Below are 19,409 nucleotides of genomic sequence, written 5' to 3' on the forward strand. Positions count from 1 at the left end.
ATGTATTGGAGTGTGTTTTCTAATCTTCTACATTATTAGTCTAATGACATTCTGACATGTTGTCAAAACAGCTCATAAATTGAGCTATGAATTAAATATAGAGTGATGCGCTCTAAAAGGATTAAACTGAGGCAGGAACAAAATGTCTGCCTCGTTTCTGTTCATTTGCGTGTGTGCATGTTCGAATGTGTATGTTTAGATCTCGTTGTGTGCATGGGAATGTGTAGCAAGTATATGTCCACTGTTTGTGTTGATGTATGACTAACATTATAATGAAGAGAATATGACCAAACCCCAATCAACAGTTAAAGAGAATATTATATGGACATCAGTAAACCCCAGATGATGTCCATCACTAATGCATGAGTCTGTGATTTATTGAACTTGTGTGTGTGTGTGTGTGTGTGTGTGTGTGTGTGTGTGTGTGTGTGTGTGTGTGTGTGTGTGTGTGTGTGTGTGTGTGTGTGTGTGTGTGTGTGTGTGTGTGTGTGTGTGTGTGTGTGTGTGTGTGTGTGTGTGTGTGTGTGTGTGTGTGTGTGTGTGTGTGTGTGTGTGTGTGTGTGTGTGTGTGTGTGTGTGTGTGTGTGTGTGTGTGCACCAGTTTGTGTTGTTGCATGTGTGTATACAATGTTCCTACACAGGTTGCTCTGTCTTTACATAGAACAATTCCTAGCAGCTACAACCTTCTTAATATTTTAATTGTCATAACTGATTAAAGACTGTGAAAAATGGCCACACATGGATATCTGTTATCCAACGCAGACCAGTCAAAATGTTTGACACAACTTGTTACAGAGACACTGACTATTTATTTTGGGGTCTTAATTTATCCCAGGGGACAATATTAGAGAAAGAAGCTCACTAAAAATGTAAAAACGTGGGAGGAAAACGTTGTGTCAATAATAGTAAAAGACACATTTCAAATACAAAATCCAGTGTTCTTTTTTTTCACTAAGAAGTTTCTCCTCCCATATAACTGACACGTGTATTTGTTATTGAGATGCTTTTTTCTGCCTATCCTCAAGTTTCTCGCTCTCTAATGCTTTTTTCAAGAGTAATTGGCTCTCTTGCTGCCATCTCTGAAAACATTTGCATTGTAAACAAGTGGCTGCTTGAATGCATTCAGCCTTGAGTTTAACACAGTTCCACACTGCAGCAAAATACTTTTTATGTTACTTTGCATAACTTAATCAGAGGTTAATGGGAGCAAATACAATAGGATTCAGATTTGATTCAGATTTGAGTCGCGTTGCATACCAAATTAGTGTTCAAAACCAAAGGTTATCAAAAACAATCAGTCAATTCAAATATAATCGAATTTAAGCAACATGAAATCAAAAAGACTAATTTAGATAATATTTTGGGAATTATCCTTTGAGTGGTTGTGCAGACAATGTTCATGGTCTCTCAGACTGATCATTTAGTGCTTATTATGAAACAAAATCATTAGAAAAATATTACTTTTTAATTCATATCTCCATGTGTTGGAGAACTGAAAAAGAAGTACCCATCAATAAATACAAAGTGTATTCGTTTCACTAAAGTTAGTAGTTGGAATCACTGTATATCCGCCAACTTATCTTTCATTTTATTGTCTGTCCCCACAGGTTGCCAATCTCCTCAGGCTGTTTCAGATTCCTCAGATAAGCTATGCTTCGACCAGTGCCAAGCTCAGCGATAAGACTCGCTACGATTACTTTGCCCGCACGGTGCCCCCCGACTTCTACCAGGCCAAAGCCATGGCTGAGATCCTTCGCTTCTTCAACTGGACGTACGTGTCCACTGTGGCATCCGAGGGTGATTACGGTGAAACTGGCATAGAGGCCTTTGAACAAGAGGCACGCATGAGGAACATTTGTATCGCCACTTCAGAGAAGGTAAGGCATGTGATGGATTATAATAGAGTGTGAGTTTATGTTTGCATAGATATACGAAACCATTGCTCAAAGAGAGATACCAAAAAACCCAAACTTTAATCAGCAGTGTCACACTGATGTATGGCCTGAAGCTGCACAACTAACAATGCATGGGGTACTAAATGTGTGAGCTTATAAAAGTGTGTCTCCTTGCCTTATCTTGTCTTACACACAAATGGAGTTTATATTACACTGGTGTTATCAGTTGTGAACCAGAAAATGAAAGCTTATCTCTAAGAACTCATTCTGGCTACATTCACAGTCACATTTTTCATCTCATTTGCTACAGCGGTGCATTATGGTTTAAGAAAGAAGGAAGTACAGACTTTGTTTTGCTTGTTTCTTCCTATGTATAATATTGATTAAAAAATCACAATTAAGATATGACTTCTAATCTTATTTAGGAGTAAAATGAGTATTTACATAACAATGTCTGCAAACAAATGTCCGATGTCTGTCCAGGTGGGGCGTTCTAACGCCAAGAAGTCCTATGAAGCTGTGATCCGACAGCTCCTCCAGAAGCCAAACGCCCGTGTTGCCGTCCTCTTCCTGCGCAGTGACGATGCCAGAGAGCTGCTGGCAGCGGCTGCCAGGCTCAACACCTCCTTCATCTGGGTGGCCAGCGATGGCTGGGGTGCCCAGGAAAGCATTGTCAAGGGAAATGAGGTCACTGCTGAAGGAGCCATCACAATTGAACTGGCAGCCAATCCCTTGCCAGAATTCAACCGCTACTTTCTCAGCCTGGACCCTGTCAAAAACCTTCGTAATCCCTGGTACAGGGAATTCTGGGAGCAGCGGTTCCAGTGCTCCTTGGGTGGTGGAGCAGCAGGAGGAGGGGGAAGTGTTGGACTGGGAGGGACACCTCTCCCTCCGTGCGACATGGACTTGTCAATGGACAAGAGTAACTTTGAGCCAGAGTCCAAGATCATGTTTGTTGTGAACGCTGTTTACGCCATGGCTCATGCCCTCCATCAAATGCAACGGAGCCTCTGCTCGAACACCAACGAGCTGTGTGACAGCATGAAGGCACTTGATGGGCGCAGACTCTACAGGGATTACATCCTGAATGTCAGCTTCACAGGTAAGAGGGCTGGAGAATGGCCAAGAGAGTCACAGATAAGGTGTTCAAGGTAGACGGAGAGTGAAAAGAAGTGGATGTTTGAGAGGATGCTGGGGAGGGAATGGGAAGAGAGCAAGAAACAGACGGGAATGTGAGAGCTGTGCCTGGTTAAAAGTCCTCTCATGAACAACACAAGTATGTTGTCCTCAGCCAAAGCAGCAAGCCCCAGAACATAAACAGTACTGAGACAAATCTGTTTAATTGCTAAGTATTGTCAGAGCCAGCCATGCCATTGACACCCATTACCCATGCGTAATTGATACGACACTACAAAGTTACTTTGAGGAATGAGAGCTGCAGTTAATCCGTCAGCCATATTCTTCCCTCTTGAACTAATGAGATTGTGTGTGTTATAATAGCTCCTATAGCAGGCTGCTTGTCTGTCTGTCAGTCTCAGTAGAGTTGGGAGAGTAGAGACAGAGGATTGGCTTGAGTGACAGTTGGTGTACAAAGGATGCGTTATAAATAAACTGCTGTGTCTCGGGGACTGACACAGGTTTAGAGGTACTTATTCCTCCACCAACCGTGACCAGGAGCAGACATCAAAACAGCCTAACAAACAGCGCTAACACGGCAGCTTTGCCACAAGAAGCTAGGGAGAGAGCAGAAGGGATGGGTGGAAGACGAAAGAATGGTATCACATATGGAGGGAGGGGGGAAGGAAGCTTACAGATAAGACTGACAGGCAGAGTCAAATGAGAAAAGAGAGTTTGGGGTAAGGTAAAAGGGAGTAAGATAAGCAAGGAAGGAGGGAGGGAAGGGAGAACTGAGGCAATGCCGGAGTGGGACAGGGTGCGTCAGCAGAAGGACAGAAGATTCTCTTTGAAACTCCACATTTTCATTTCTGCTACAAATCAAAGGACTTGGAGCATTTCTGCATTAGAGGAGGGAGACAGAAAGAATGAAAGAGGGAGAAACGGCGTGAGTAAGGAAAGGAGGGAGATAGAGAGGAAATAGTCAAGACGATTGCAGTCGCAGCCTCCGGTAGGCACAGATGATCACCACTCCCTTATAGAATGCATAAGAGAGGGGTGGAAATTCACACATGGAAAGTTTAAAACGATGTGGAGTTGAAGACGAGGTGTGAATCCCGCTCTATAGCTGATCATGTGTCTCCCTTACACCCCCCTTTCCCACTCCCCCCTTCCTTTTATTCACTAGTGATTAGGTCCAGAAGGTGCATGTATTTTTTTCTGCAAAGAAAGAAACAGCATGATTTCTTTACAGCTCAGTGTCAGTGTCAACGGTGACAGCATGGCAAACAGATTTGTCGTTTAAAAAACATGCATTCAAAGAATCTGCGTTGGTGAGAGGGTGAGGGTGTTGAAGATGGCGGGACGGTTAAACTGGGAACAGTGGCAGCATTCGCTCTGAGTTATTAGTTTAGCCCCCGCTGTACACTGCTGTACATATACATCTTTCCATCTACAGTATGTAAGTAAAGGAGCTGAGGGGAGTTGAGGTTGAATGTGGGTATAAATACTGCAGTATCACCATCCGCAGTGCTCTCAGTCTGAACTATAGACAGAAAACCAACACTGTGCAGTGCTCTGGATCGCTTTGCCATCTCCTTCTCTCACACACACACGTGCATGTTCATTATACACTTTCCACATTGCATTAAAGTTTGATCCATCTTAAATCTTAATCCTTCCCAATGAATACACTAAATCACTTTCCCCTGTCAATCATTCTACAATCATAACACACCGGACTGTGTTTTAAACCTGTTTTTGTTGCGTGTTACCAACGGCGTATGTTGTGTGGCTAGGAATATGTTTTCATATGCCGCTCTCTTCATCCAGTCTCGACTTGCTAGTTGCTATGGTAATGAAGCCGACACTATTGCCAATTGTTGAAGGGATCTGGTAGATCATGGGAACTGCTCCCTACCATCTAGTAATAGACACAGGGGCACATTGGTGCATTTTTATGAGGCCTCCCTACACACATCCAACACAAAACACACACACGTACACGCAAGAGACGCATAGAGTCAGCTTTTTTATTTACAAAGAGGCAGCTTGAAATGCTTGTTTCTTTACCAGCATGAAATTGCAGACACCCCCAACCCACGCACTTCTCAAAGCCATCATTCAACTCCCACCCACCCAACTCCCCTATCTGCAGCAAACATATCAGTATATACACATGCACGCAGTATTCTGTTCAAATAGTGGTGTTGGATGTGATATTCCCTCTTCTCTGCGCATGTGTGTGTGTGTGTGTGTGTGTGTGTGTGTGTGTGTGTGTGTGTGTGTGTGTGTGTGTGTGTGTGTGTGTGTGTGTGTGTGTGTGTGTGTGTGTGTGTGTGTGTGTGTGTGTGTGTGTGTGCGTGTGTGTGTGTGTGTGTGTGTGTGTGTGTGTGTGTGCGTGCGTGCGTGCGTGTGCGATATGTCTGTGTTAGCAGAGGCGGTGTGCCTTCAGGGCCATATTGAGCAGCAAGCTTACTGCAACGTTTAGATGCTAGAGAACAACCTTCACTCCTTCTCTCCCTCATTTTCTCTCCGCACTCTCTGCCTCTGGCGCTCTCTTTCCGTCTCTTTTTTCTCTCACTCTTCACCACTCTATCAATCTCTCTCTATAACTCTTTCTCTCTCTCTCTGTCTACATTCTCTTTCTCACCCAGAAAGTGCCCTACTCTTTTCTACATTCAAAAACAGAACATCCCACTCAGACTTCACAAGGTTTTCTATCCTGCCTCCACCGCCTCTCCCTGCCGATCTGTTGTTCCACTCCTGCACTTTCATCCCTTCATCCATCCTTCACCTTTTTTCAATTGATTCCTTCATCTAAAGGCTTTCCTCTGTCAACCTATATCTATGCTGCCATCACACCAGTGTTTGCTTTTCTCTCTTGCTATCTCCTCTCTTGTATTCTTCTCCCTTGTCACTTCCCTCCTTTCTTTGCCGTTATCTTGTCTCTCGGCTCATCCTCCCTCCCAGCACCTCCTGCTTTTAGCCTACCGCTTCTTTCTTTTGTCTCATCACCTTTCTTTCAGTCAAGCTGTAGCTCTCTGCTGCTGCACCTTTCCTCCTATACATTTCGTACTCTTGTTCTGGACTTCTTTGGTTCTTTCCTCTGGTCCCCTGAGGCCTGATGGTCCGTGGCCAAGGCAGCGCCTCCTTCCCTGGTGACTAAATCTGCAGTGAGAACAAATATAGCTAATGTGATCGGTCTGTGTGTGTGTGTGTGTGTGTGTGTGTGTGTGTGTGTGTGTGTGTGTGTGTGTGTGTGTGTGTGTGTGTGTGTGTGTGTGTGTGTGTGTGTGTGTGTGTGTGTGTGTGTGTGTGTGTGTGTGTGTGTGTGTGTGTGTGTGTGTGTGTGTGTGTGTGTGTGTGTGTGTGTGTGTGTGTGTGTGAGTTTGTGACATGTGAGTGCATCCCTGTGTCCACATCTGTATATGCTCAGGGATGTGTGTCTGTGTCTCTGTGGGGCACAGATGTGTAAGGTCATCAACCCTCTAAGGAAAGAAAAAGAGGGACAAGAAAGGTTGATCACACCATTAGCATGCAGAGTAAAGTATATATATATTTGACCTTAAACAGGTGTGAATTTGAGCAGGCACCTATATGTAGTGTTTACTTTGTCAAGCTTCAATCATGATTCAATCAGGGATTCAGCTGAATTGGTGCTTCGAAATACAATTCTCTATTCCCGCTGATAACTAATCAACAGCGGGCGTTTGAATTTCTAGTCACACAAAGAAAAGATTTGCCCTCTCTCTCTCACTTTCAGATACTTATTCCTACTTATTCCCCTAAAGCCCCTTTGCCTCTCTCTCCCTGCCTTTACCCACAATCCCCCTTTAGCCCGACATGGCCGAGAACATAATTAATTTCACAGCTTCTGAATGAAAAGCCTGTTTTCACCATGCTTCTAATCAAGCTCGAAGAATAAGGTGTTTCTCGAGTTACTGGGATTGCTACAAAATGTCTGACAAAAATGGGATCTGATAAGGCTGCGTTATAACCTCAGTTTGTCTTGCCTAACTTTTAATTTGTTGCTTTATACATTCTGTGGCCCTACTGTAGCTCTTTATTTAATGGCATCCACAAAAACTAAGAGTATATTTTGCTTGACAATGCAATGAATCCTCTTAGATAAACAACAAACTCGTCAATTGGTCTGAACAAAAGGGCCCTTTGTTTTGTTTATCTGAAAGCTCCGTGGAAATGTGCATCCAGTGATTTAGGGATAACGTCACTGAGAAAGAGTGCTCCAACGTCGGATGCTGGTGACACATTGCAGGCATGTAAAGTCACTTAAATCAAGTACTACTAGGGGGGGGGCTGCTGTGGGTGTCACCTGAACTGGACTGGGCCAGTATGGATGAGGTCAGACAGAATCATCAATCAGCACTGTTTCAGGGCTGAAGTGTGTTACAGTATGAGTTAACACACCACAAGAAAGCCCACAACCTTCAATTCTTTAAATGATGAAATGTGTTTAGTTCACGATTCATCAAAGTTACATCAGACTGAGGGACACACTTCCTGTCAGCTGCTCTACCCACTGTCCATTGTGCATCTGAGCAAATTGAAATGCTTTTTAGTCATGCCAGTGGTATGGCTGTATCCATGGCAATGTCAGTCTGTTGGTCCAACACTCATGTTCAAACCGAAATATCTACTGAATGGACTGTCATGTGATTTCATTCAGACATTATGGATCACATTGATTGAATCCTGTTTAATTTGTTTGATTCTTTGGCTTTTCCTGTAGCCCCACAACTAGGTCACAACTGAGCGTTTTGCTCAGCCATAGAATAACGCCTGCACCTTCAGTGATCTGCTATCTTCCAAGATGATGTCTGGTATATAGCTTTTTTCTTGCTGAATGACTTTTTTCCCAAAAAACGTATGATCATATTTCTGGTTAACAAATTATTTAAAGTGGTGCTTTTTCAGGATTCTTTGTGGGCAAAACTCAGTTGTACCCACAAATCCACTGATGGATTAGTAGACAAAATCGTATTATGTGTCGCCCGACAATTGCTCTAGTCAAACTGAGCCTTCTTTCTTAATGACTCAAGTTTTTTGTTTTTTTTGACAAATACCTGCAAAACTATTGTTGCTCCCATCAGCCGCAGTTGCACTCTATGTTTAATTCCTTAAGCAAATGTTGGCAACATGTTAGCAAATATCAAACAGTATACGTGGTAAACTTTAACATTTTGGAATTGTCCTAACGAGTTAGCATGCTCAAGTAAAGCCGTGCATTGCTGCATGGCTGTAGACTCTTCAGCCGCAGAAACTCTCTCATCACATACATGTTGGCAGGACGGTGCCGAGGGGAGAGAGAGGTCTCCATCCAAAAAGGACCTGGGCTGCCTTGCAGTCACCAGAGGAGTCTGGGTGGCCTTCGCCTTATCTAACTTGCACCCTCATACACTTGTCCTGATAAGCTGCTCTGTCACGTCAGCAAGGTCGCTGGTGTGGTTATAAGGAGGAATAACCCGTCTTCTGAGTCTATTGCTCCCTGAATGTGATCTGTTAGAGTGAATTCAAGGACAACACGGCGCCATCAAATGGGTCTGTAGGCTAATGCCGTTATCTCTTTAGTCTGTATCACACGTAATTACCACATACAGCTAATTAGGCTTCAGCACACATCTACGGTCCTAATAAGGTACCGTTATGATGATTAGCTTGTGGCAAAGTATTTATGTGAGTGTGTATTGGTGTCTAGGAAGAGGAGGGCTCTGCTTGTCTTATTGCTCAGTGTTATTAGCAGACTTTATTATCTGCCAACTTGCAAAATAATGGATCCATATCTCTTTTTCGTCTGAAGATATTATCACCATCTTATTGAAATCATTTTCATTTAGCTGTCCCCTAAACATTTAGCCCCCAAATCCAAAGAAGACTTGACACATAGAATTTCCTGTGACAGAGAGAGAGGAGAAGATAGAGGGTTGTGCTGTCTCTGTGATTTATGGATTTCATAAACCCTAACCCCCTCTGCTGCCATCTGACAAGCCATTCTTCTCTGAACACACTGAGCTTTCACAGCAATAGCACAGCTTTAGCTTGTCAGCGTTGCATGCAGGCACGCACACGCACATACACTATTAACAGAGGGGTCAGATATTTGGTACTGTCAGCACAGCCTCCCACAGCGCTCAGAGCAATACCATAAACCATCACACTGTAAAGTAAAACATAATGGAGCTTCCACAGGCGTGTGTGCGCGTACATCCTCACACACACAAACCCAATCTGTATTTTGATTCATTCCACTGATCCCAGGCTGTTCGCTTGGCTAGTGATTTCTTCAGTTACCCAGTGACACAGAGATATGAGGAAGGCAGCACAGTATCATCAATGCTGCTGTACAGTGAAGACCGAGAGCCTTGTTATACATCGAAGAGTGATGCTTTATAAACCCAGTGTACGATGCACAGCCACATCATCATTTGACAGGGGAGGCAGCAGCGTATAACACCCAGCGCTGTACAGTGTGTCAGCAGCATGCAGTTGATTGCTCCGCTGTAAAGCCAGAAGTGGCACTGTAGGAGTGACATACACTTGTATGTGTTAGAAAGACCAAATGTCAGCACTGTCTGGTCCAACACTGCCTGCAGCACATCAAGAAGTTCTTTTTTTCAACCAGCCCATGCCCGCTTTCCTCCTTGGTTTTTGTTTTGTTTTTTAATGGTTTCAGCATCCTGCCAATTTTACAATCTCTTCTATTCCCACATCCTCAGGGTAGATGGTAATCCTTTCATAACAACTTGTATACAATCCAATTTGGCAGTTTCAGCAGTGTACCTCCCTCACATAATAGACCCAGAGGCTAATTCTATCAATGTGTGGGTAGCCATAGCACTGACCAGGGATTCAGTCTTCTGCCTTCATGCCTATATTTGATTTTGATATACTTCATTAATCCCCGTGGGGAAATTGTTCTGACTTTATAGGCAGTTTATTAATGATGTATTTGGTCTGTATTGTATTGTATTTGGTCTGTATTGTGAGATCGGATTTTTGAGTGGTGTTCTTGGCCCTACTGTATGTGAGCTCAGGGAGTGATGGGGGGCCATTGATACACAGCGACATCACCAAGCATACCAGGCTTCTTTGCAAATACTATGGTAACTGGCTGGTCTTCAGTAATGAAAACACCATTGTAATGCCCTTCACTGTCTGTTCTGAATTCCTAAGGCTTAACTGACCAAAGCCATTGTCTCTGTCCTCACTGTTGCTTTTAAGATGCATCAATGGGACGTCAATGGGATGATTGTAAGCAATTGTTTAGCTTAAATCTCCTTTTTCCACTCTTCTTATCACTTTCTTTTCCACTCTTTGTATCCTCTCACCCCCTGCAGCCCCTTTCTCTCCTCCAGGCAGTGAAACGGCAGTGAAATTTGATTCCCAGGGGGACGGCGTGGGCCGATACAACATCTTCAGCTACCAGCGCTCAGCCAATCGTTACGGTTACGTGCCGGTAGGTGACTGGGCAGAGAGTCTGACTTTGAGCAACAATCTGATTCACTGGCCAAGAGAAGTGGTGCCCACCTCGCAGTGCAGCGATCCCTGTGAACTCAATGAGATGAAGAAAATGCAGGCAGGTAGGAGACAGAAGTTTAACAATGTTCTTTTTGTCCAAAATCAAACAGCAGCAGTGGCTTTCGAAAAATCTCAGAGATGTCTCATTCTGCTGTTAATATGGTTGTTTCCCAGGTGAGTACTGCTGCTGGATCTGCACATCCTGTGAGCCTCATGAATACCTGGCTGATGAATTCACCTGCTCGCCCTGTGCCCCTGGCCAGTGGCCCACTGAAGACCTGACGGCCTGTTACGACCTGCCTGAGGACTACATCATGTGGGAAGATGCCTGGGCCATTGGTCCAATTACCATCGCCTGTGTAGGGTGGGTGATAAAGAGCTGTGTGTGTGTGTGTGTGTGTGTGTGTGTGTGTGTGTGTGTGTGTGTGTGTGTGTGTGTGTGTGTGTGTGTGTGTGTGTGTGTGTGTGTGTGTGTGTGCGTGCGTGCGTGCGTGCGTGCGTGCGCGCGTGCGTGCGTGCGTGCGCGCGTGCGTGCGTGCGTGCGCGCGTGCGTGCGTGCGTGCGCGCGTGCGTGCGTGCGAGATTTAGGGATGTTCATACATTACGTTTGCCAAGCACATCAGTTAGTCATCATCCTCTTGTAAAGTTTAAATTGAATAATCTCATGAATGAGGATATATAACAATGCGTATACTTTGTACATGTCTTCTGGCATGTATTATCAACTTATTAAAAACTGTGACTTTATTACACTGCTTGGCTGTGTGGCTGAATAACTCCCCCTCTGTCCACAGGTTCTTGTGCACCGGTCTTGTGTTCTGGGTGTTCATCCGACACAATCACACACCGCTGGTGAAGGCTTCAGGCATAGAGCTGTGTTACATCCTCCTCTCAGGAGTCTTCATGTCCTACGCCATGACATTCCTCTTCTTGGCCAAACCTTCTCCTGCCATCTGTGCCCTCCGGCGCCTCGGCCTGGGCACGTCGTTCGCTGTCTGCTACTCTGCCCTCCTCACCAAAACCAACAGAATAGCCAGGATTTTTAACGGCGTGAAAGACGGAGCGGGGGCAGTGAGACCACGCTTCATTAGCCCGTCCTCTCAGGTGAGTGATTGCAGCATAGCATCCACCCATCTGCATCAGTCAGACGGATGGATGGACAGACAAACATTGGATCTTGATGACCTTACCTTCATCTCCTCCCTTATTTTCAGGTGTTCATCTGTCTAAGTTTAATATCCGTCCAGTTAGTGATGGTGTCAGTTTGGCTGCTGCTGGAAGTCCCCGGGACACGGCGCTTCACGCTACCGGAGCGACGACAGACTGTCATCCTCAAGTGTAACATGCGCGACTCCAGCATGCTGCTGTCACTGGGATACGATGTGCTCCTGGTCATCCTGTGTACTGTGTAAGTGTGTCAGCAGGTTTCATATGCCAGCTTCGTTGTGTGAAAGGATCCAACTAAAGGGCTTTATGTTCTCCATCCTGAGCACTTTGTCAGTACACTTGGTGCCATGTTTTCAAGCACACCTGGAAAATCATTTTACATTTTGTTGATTTAAAACTACAACATTATATGTATACTGGGCTCTTTAATACAAATCACAAAGCAGTTATTCTTAAAATGTTTTGTTCATGGTGAAAATCATTTCAGTTGATTAGATTTAAGTAAGTTGGTTTCTAGGTGGTGCCGATCTAATTAGAAATATGATTCCCTTTCTTTAGGTATGCCTTCAAGACCAGGAAGTGCCCTGAGAACTTCAACGAGGCAAAGTTCATTGGATTCACCATGTACACCACCTGTATAATATGGCTGGCTTTTCTTCCCATCTTCTATGTTACATCCAGCGACTACAGGGTATCTTCACACAATTACTTGTCTATGTCTTTTTGCATTGCATTAATGTATTGACCCTAAACGTATCCTACATTCCTAATCTCAAGATTACTAAATAAAACCATAATCTTAAAAGAAAAGATCAACATGTCAGCAATTGTGCCTTCTTGTCAAGATTTAGATGAGAGGATTGATAGCAATTAGCCTCGTATAAAGACTGAAAATGGTGAACACACATTGTTTGACTCCTAACACACAAGCGGGGTCCCTTTAACAACTAGAACCTCACAACCACCTTCACAATTAGTTACCAACGACGAATGACATTAACAAAAATACCTTTAGATTCAAAACATATTCAAATCTATGCCCGGGTGTAAATAGCACTGTTTACTATGTATACTTGGGTGCATGTGTCTCTGCCATGCTATACAGTATACAACCAGCGTGTGACTATATATACCCAAATGCAAATAGCATGGTTCACTATAGTTACCCGGGTGCAAATAACATCTGCCTTAACTCAATTATGTCTGCAGTATTTTGTCCCCTCAACATGAAGACAGTGACAACATACAGTAGCTGTAGTGGCATCTTAAACAATTTGTAATACTGCTGGCAAATGTCCCAGCGCTGCAGTATTGGCATGACAAACAGACAAGCTCTGTCAAACTGCTGACACATGTCCAGGTTTAACAGCAAAGGGGAGTGAGCATTCACCTGATCCATACAAATCTTGAGCATACACACACACACACACACACACACACACACACACACACACACACACACACACACACTAAACACACCATTCCGCAAACACAATCACACTATGCACTGTATCGAAGGGCATAAGAGAGGAGTGCTGATGCCAAGGCCGCTCATTTGATCCCTATAAATGAGGCAGAGAGACATGCTCTTTCTTTCTCTCTCTCTCTCTCTCTCTCTCTCTCTCTCTCTGGGTATAAACACTCCTTGGCCTTGTAATCTGACTTTAAGATTAGTCAGGTACAGGCACAACATCACCAACATACACAGCCATCCACTTATACTCTCTCACACACACACACACATACACACACACACACACACACCCACACACACACACACACACACACACACACACACACAGAGGAGATGTTGAAGGGTTGATTATTAATGTGCTTCTGTTGCTGTTATTCAATTCCGTAAAACCTTTTCTGCCACATAAAGTTAGACAAAGCGATCATATGGCAGCCTGAAAGAGACACACAGCATACAAAGAAGGAAGTAACAGCTGAGATACTGTTTAGTCTGGCCTCTGTGTTGTCTTTTGATTAAGTCTGTTATTGATCCATCCTGTAATTGTTATCCTCTTAGCAGTTGAAGGGTAACAGTGTCTGCCAATAAATAGTTACAGCCAGCCTCCCTTTACTAGCCTCATTGGCTCTGTGTATGAGATTGGTTCACTATGTTAGGCATTTCTATACTTTAAAATGAATCTATCAGCATGTATTGTGTGTTAAGCACTTTGTCTTTCAAAAACTGTCTTTGAAAAATATTTCTTATGATAGATTATTATCATCAAATTAGCTCCTAACAGCACTTTGAACAGCATTAGTATAAGATGTCTCCATCAAAGTCTGGCTACTAAATACAGCCTCGTGCTCTTTTCTCTACAGGTTCAGACCACTACCATGTGTATCTCAGTGAGCCTGAGTGGCTTTGTGGTCCTGGGCTGCATGTTTGCTCCCAAGGTCCATATCATCATGTTCCAGCCCCAGAAGAATGTGACCAGCCACAGGCTTAACCTCAATCGCTTCAGTGTCAGTGGGGCTGCCACCACATACGCATCTCATGGTAGGTTACATGCAGTTACCTCATTTTTAAAGAGGCAGGGGTTTAGAGCAGCACTCTCTTTCATTAATATGCCTCTTTCAAATGTGTGTTGCAGTCAATATTCAGCACAATGTTCCACTTTTACATCTGTAATTATAATCTATAAACGTGGTTTATGATGACACAAGCAAGAAAAGGTCACTGAAACTTAAAATATGATCTGACCTTTATAGTATTGTATGATTAACAGTTGTAGTGATATGCTAGTTGGGATGCATCCTACTGACAGAGTTGCATTGTTGACCAGTAAAAGCAGATGCCAAGAAAGGTACTGAAAAAGGTATTTAAAGGGCTGAGTGCAACTTTTTGCAAATGACCTGTAAATTGACAGTGACGTTTTATTTATTACCAGTAGATTAAGTCTGCATTTACATCACCAGTGATATCATTTGTGTTTTTTTCTGAACTCTTTATATCATGGCATCTACTGTCGACATCCATCACTTCTTAGATTTGTTTTATTATTTGTAACTTTATGTAAAGTGATTTCAGGTCAAATGTAATGGAATAATGTGACAACTATATAATGCAGCGTTGTTGGTTTTGAGAAAACGTTTTTCAACCATTTGGCAGCAAAATGAGATACCCTTGTCCTTTCTCTTTTATCTAGCTTCTGTCAGCGCCCACCCCGTCCCAACAGTGTGCAATGGGAGAGAGATTGTCGACTCCACTACTTCCTCTCTGTGACCACATCCTATCCTCTCTAAATCAGCCCCTGCGACTGTTAGCCAATCCATGAACATTGATCCCCTTGACCGGCATTCCCCTCCCCATTCACACACACTACATACACTCAAAACTCACACATGTACACGTACACACAAACACACACACACAAACAAAGAAACAACCTTCCTTGTGGACTAGAACAGTATTGTTTCAAAAATGTAGAAAAATGTGTAACTATAATTAAAATATTTTCTAGGGATGTACATGAAATCAACATTGTTGTAAGTAGAGAAACAAAAGAACAAAAAAAGTTTTTAGGAGGAATTTTTGGAGCCTTTGTTTTTGATAGCTTTGTTATGATGCCGTGTAAATAGACATGCGCTTAAACATGGTAGGAGGGTTGTGTGTTCCTCAGTCTGGATGCACATGTGTGGCTTTGCTTGCCTCACCTGCAATATCCCACAGACTTTTTATTCTCATGCTTTTTTGTAGGTCTCATTGTAATAACCAATAATGTATGCATTTCTATTGTGTATCTGTACATTTGTATATTATACTACTGATGGTTCAAACAGCACAATGTTGACAGTCTTGTTCCCCTAAAATGAATGTGGACAGAAGCTGGATGGTAAAGGATCCACCTATCAATTTACACTTACTGGGCCAGAACCCAATTTTCAGTTTGATAAATCATCTGTTCACGTCTTGATAGATTTTCTTTGCATCCTAGATCTGTATAAAGAAACATTGTAGCTGTTTTTCAGGAAAAATATGTTTTGCTTTTGATACAAATGTTCATTTTTCTATTTCTAATCATAGAATCCCTTTACCTAAACGGCCATAGTTCCAGACATGTGTTCCCCAAGACTGCAGTATTCGCACTCCCACTCTCAAACTGCCTGTTTCTTTAGAGGACTGCTGTAATGGATTGCTAATAGCAACTCATAACAAGGCTACAAACAAATGTTACATCAAATGCATTTATTTTGCCTCAAAACTGTCAACACAGACAGTGCTGCAAAAGTTCTGCCAACAAACACAAATTGGTGTCTTACCCAGTAATTATGAATTTGTGCTCATATGATTCAAACACTAATGAGAGGAATCTGTCTGCTTTGCCGAACACATGTTGAATCTTTCCGACTACAGGGGAGTGGTAGCTTATGTTTTCGTGCCCTGTAGATACAGTCTGTGGTGATGTTTAAAATATGGCTATGTGCCTTAATGTATGTTTGGTAGTGTTCAAAGTAGAGGTTGAAAAGTGATCAGTTTTACATTACCAACTGCAAATCCTTGTTTGGTAAATGTAAAAGTGACCCCAGTATATTATCTGTTTCAGGCCAAAACAATGCCAGTTAGTTTATTCCCTAGCGAGCCTTTCGCTATTGATTGTTTACCTGAAGTGTTAAAACAGTGAATCTGAGAATTGACTTTCTCTACCCCCCTTCTGCTCTAGTCTGTGATTAAAACGCATCAAATGGACATTTCTGATGGACACCCATCACACTGATTTAGCATTTTTCAAAGTTTAGCGGCTCCAGTAAAAGAACAAAGGGGAAGTGAAAAGCTCAGATACCATTTTGATGAAGTCATTGACTTGTCGACTTATTGAAGTGTGCAGTTTACATCTCTGTGTTAAATGTGTTGACGTTGAGAGGCACAGTGGAGCAGCTGGCTGCGGCAATCCCAGAGAGGCTCATGAGAGGAAGCAAAGCACACAATGTCAGCTGCTGGCTGATCCAATCATCTAACAAAAGTATGTGAGGGTAGAACTCATATGCACAACATACATAACATCCCATCAAACTCTGTCTGTGGCTCGAAATATGAAAGACTCTCTGATGGGCACTTATGAGTTGGTTCAGATAAATGACAAAAACATGAACGAAGTTTTTATGAAGTAGATTAAATTAGTGGAATAATTTAGCACTACATCATAATTGATTTTAAAGGGTGGGCAAGAATGTATTGCATTTAGTAAATTATTAATAAACAGATTTTAAATGGATAAATACTATAATAAGCTGTCTAAAAGAAAATGTGACTGTTATACTTGATATTTCCAAATGTAGTTTCTCCATGTTGAAATGTGTGTACAGGCAGAACATTCATCTGTTGACTGGTCTACACCTTTACACCGCCGCTCTCCTACGGCTCCCTGTGATTATCACACTGAATGATAGATTGAAAGAATTTTAGAGGATGCGCCAAGACGAGCCGACCTACATTGGGGCGTGTGTGTGTGAGGTGCAGAGAGCGGGAGGAGAGTGTGATGTGGCAGAGCAGAGGGGAGCTGCTGCTGGATTATGTAAAGCACTCCCACAGCCCAGAAGTCACAGCGCTGCTATGGAAGCTCAAAGCATCTCACAGATTCAGATTCTTTGTTGGCAGAAGGCTTAACCATTCACTCAGTGGTCCTGCTCCCACAAGATACACCCCGCATTGCAGGTTGCTATGGACAACCACTGCCACATCCGCTGCCGGAATGTCTATTTGTCTGCATGAAGAGGAGGGTGGGAGGAGGGGTGAGGAGAGGGCGAAAGAAGAGGAATAGAAAGAGTAAAAATGGGTTGCTGGTTTTGATTCAAATTGGCAGTGACTGATGGGATTTGGCTCAGAAAGGCCCAGTACTCTACTCCCAGCTTTTAATGGCAGCACAAATACAGCACTTAACCCGGATTCTCCTCTCATTTAGTCCAGGGGACTAGTCTCAGACAACAGTCTCACACTCTTCCACTGACCCTCTCTCTCTCTCGAGCCACCTCAGCCCTGGAACCTTTCCCCGCCACCTTGTTTCCCCGCTTCATCTCCACTCTGTGACACGTTGGTCTCAGCCAAGACCACCTAAAGCCAGACCAACAGACTGGTAGCCCTCATTTAAACTGAAGCACTCAGATCCGGGTGCCCACTGCAGCACATGCCAACAGGGCGGCCTTGAGGAGGTGGGAAAAGGGATAAGGGGAAGGTAGATAAAGGCTTTAGAGACTGTGGAAAAGCAAATGGGAATCATATAAGAAAATGCATCACTTTGGAATACATCAACTTTCTCACTCCACTGTACTTGTCTCATACCCACCACCTCTCTGCAGAAGCTTCTTTAATTGGGCATGAATATCCTTTTGATTGAGACAGCCCTCCACTACGGACATTGTTTCTCTATTCAGTCTCTGCCAACTGCCATGTGCTCTACTAAGGTCTCTGTGCTGCAGCCCCCTGCTTTACAACAGAATGTGTCCTTGGCTTCCGGGCTTTGAAACAGGGCAAGATATCTGTGGCGAAATGAAGCCGAAGTCAAGCTGAATCCTGAACTGGTCAAACAAAGCAATAGGTTTGTTTTTATGATATGTGCAATAAAGAGGCTGTGTCGACATCAACAATAATAACAAACAATAAGCAAACAGCTGGTGTCGCCTGCTCTTTCTTCTGTGTCCATGTCTGTGCTGAGGAAAAGCATTCAGTGTGTGTCTGTGTCTATTAATATCAGCTCAAATCTAAACGTTGAATAGAAGTGTAGATGTGTCTCTCTTAGCAGCCCCTCACCACCACTGTCACACACACACACACACACGCGCGCGCGCGCGCACACACACACACACACACACTCTATTCATAGCGTGTTGGCAAATGTTGAAAGACGTCTTTAACACTCATGCGTAATCTGTTCCTTAAGTGATGGCACTCCAATTTAACCATCTACTGGAGTGCTCACTGCCTTAGGACAATGCACCCCAGTGTGTAGGATCGATCTCCTCGAAAAAGACTGAAAGACAAAAATAAACAAAGAAATAACTCAGTAGATTTCTGTCCTTAGCTGTCAGGTTGTTGATCTCATGAAGATACTGCAGATATTTTAGATCTCATGTCATTCCTGCCCTTGACTCTTACTCCACCATACTGCGTACACTTCCTACTTTTGCAGAACTACATGTTGCCTCTGCTCTTGTAGCAAGGCAGTGGTTGCCCTCTGGTGTTGGGCTCAGGTTATTACACATAGATGGCATTGCTATTAATTAAGTATACATGTCATTCCCAATTAAACACCACTCCATTAGACACCATGCATGTTAACTTGGCTAGAAGTGGCTTGCTTGAATATAATCATGTAAAAATACATCATCGCAAGTAACAGCACTACATTCAAGATCTACTTGAGGAAAAGTACAGGATTGTAGTCATTAAAATGTCCTTTAAGTATCAAAACTAAGAGTACTTGTTATGCAGAAAATTATGTCAATTAAAACTCATTTAATGAACATTGTGAAAGTAGCGATTTACTGCTGTGGAGTACTAATCCAAGAACTAACTGTGTATGAGAAAAACAGCACATTGCTTAAGACATTTGTAAATAATTTGTAAGAACATCAAACACTTAATAACCTAGAAAATCCCTCATTGTCCGGATGATCTATGATGTTAGGGAAACATCATTTTTGGTTCTGAACGCGAGCAATTTCCATCAAAAGAGGACATTTTGAAAT

At 43.1% G+C, this 19,409-nt stretch overlaps 1 protein-coding gene across 4 annotated transcripts in view; it reads left to right on the top strand.

The window, feature by feature from the left end:
* The window catches only part of grm3 (glutamate receptor, metabotropic 3), a 51,724-nt gene extending 33,393 nt beyond the window's left edge, over positions 1-18,331 (top strand). For all 4 annotated transcript variants that reach the window (XM_071203493.1, XM_034085411.1, XM_071203494.1 and 1 more), the window contains 9 exons: positions 1,608-1,877; positions 2,379-2,997; positions 10,367-10,609; positions 10,722-10,911; positions 11,342-11,651; positions 11,762-11,955; positions 12,273-12,405; positions 14,046-14,223; positions 14,873-18,331. In XM_071203493.1, the coding sequence (XP_071059594.1) occupies positions 1,608-1,877; positions 2,379-2,997; positions 10,367-10,609; positions 10,722-10,911; positions 11,342-11,651; positions 11,762-11,955; positions 12,273-12,405; positions 14,046-14,223; positions 14,873-14,949 (2,214 nt within the window). In that variant the 3' untranslated portion in view covers positions 14,950-18,331. The remainder of the gene's footprint in view (positions 1-1,607; positions 1,878-2,378; positions 2,998-10,366; positions 10,610-10,721; positions 10,912-11,341; positions 11,652-11,761; positions 11,956-12,272; positions 12,406-14,045; positions 14,224-14,872) is intronic.
* The last annotated feature ends 1,078 nt before the right edge of the window (positions 18,332-19,409 follow it).

Source organism: Pseudochaenichthys georgianus, chromosome 6, assembly GCF_902827115.2.
Source record: "Pseudochaenichthys georgianus chromosome 6, fPseGeo1.2, whole genome shotgun sequence".
Lineage (NCBI taxonomy): Eukaryota > Metazoa > Chordata > Actinopteri > Perciformes > Channichthyidae > Pseudochaenichthys > Pseudochaenichthys georgianus.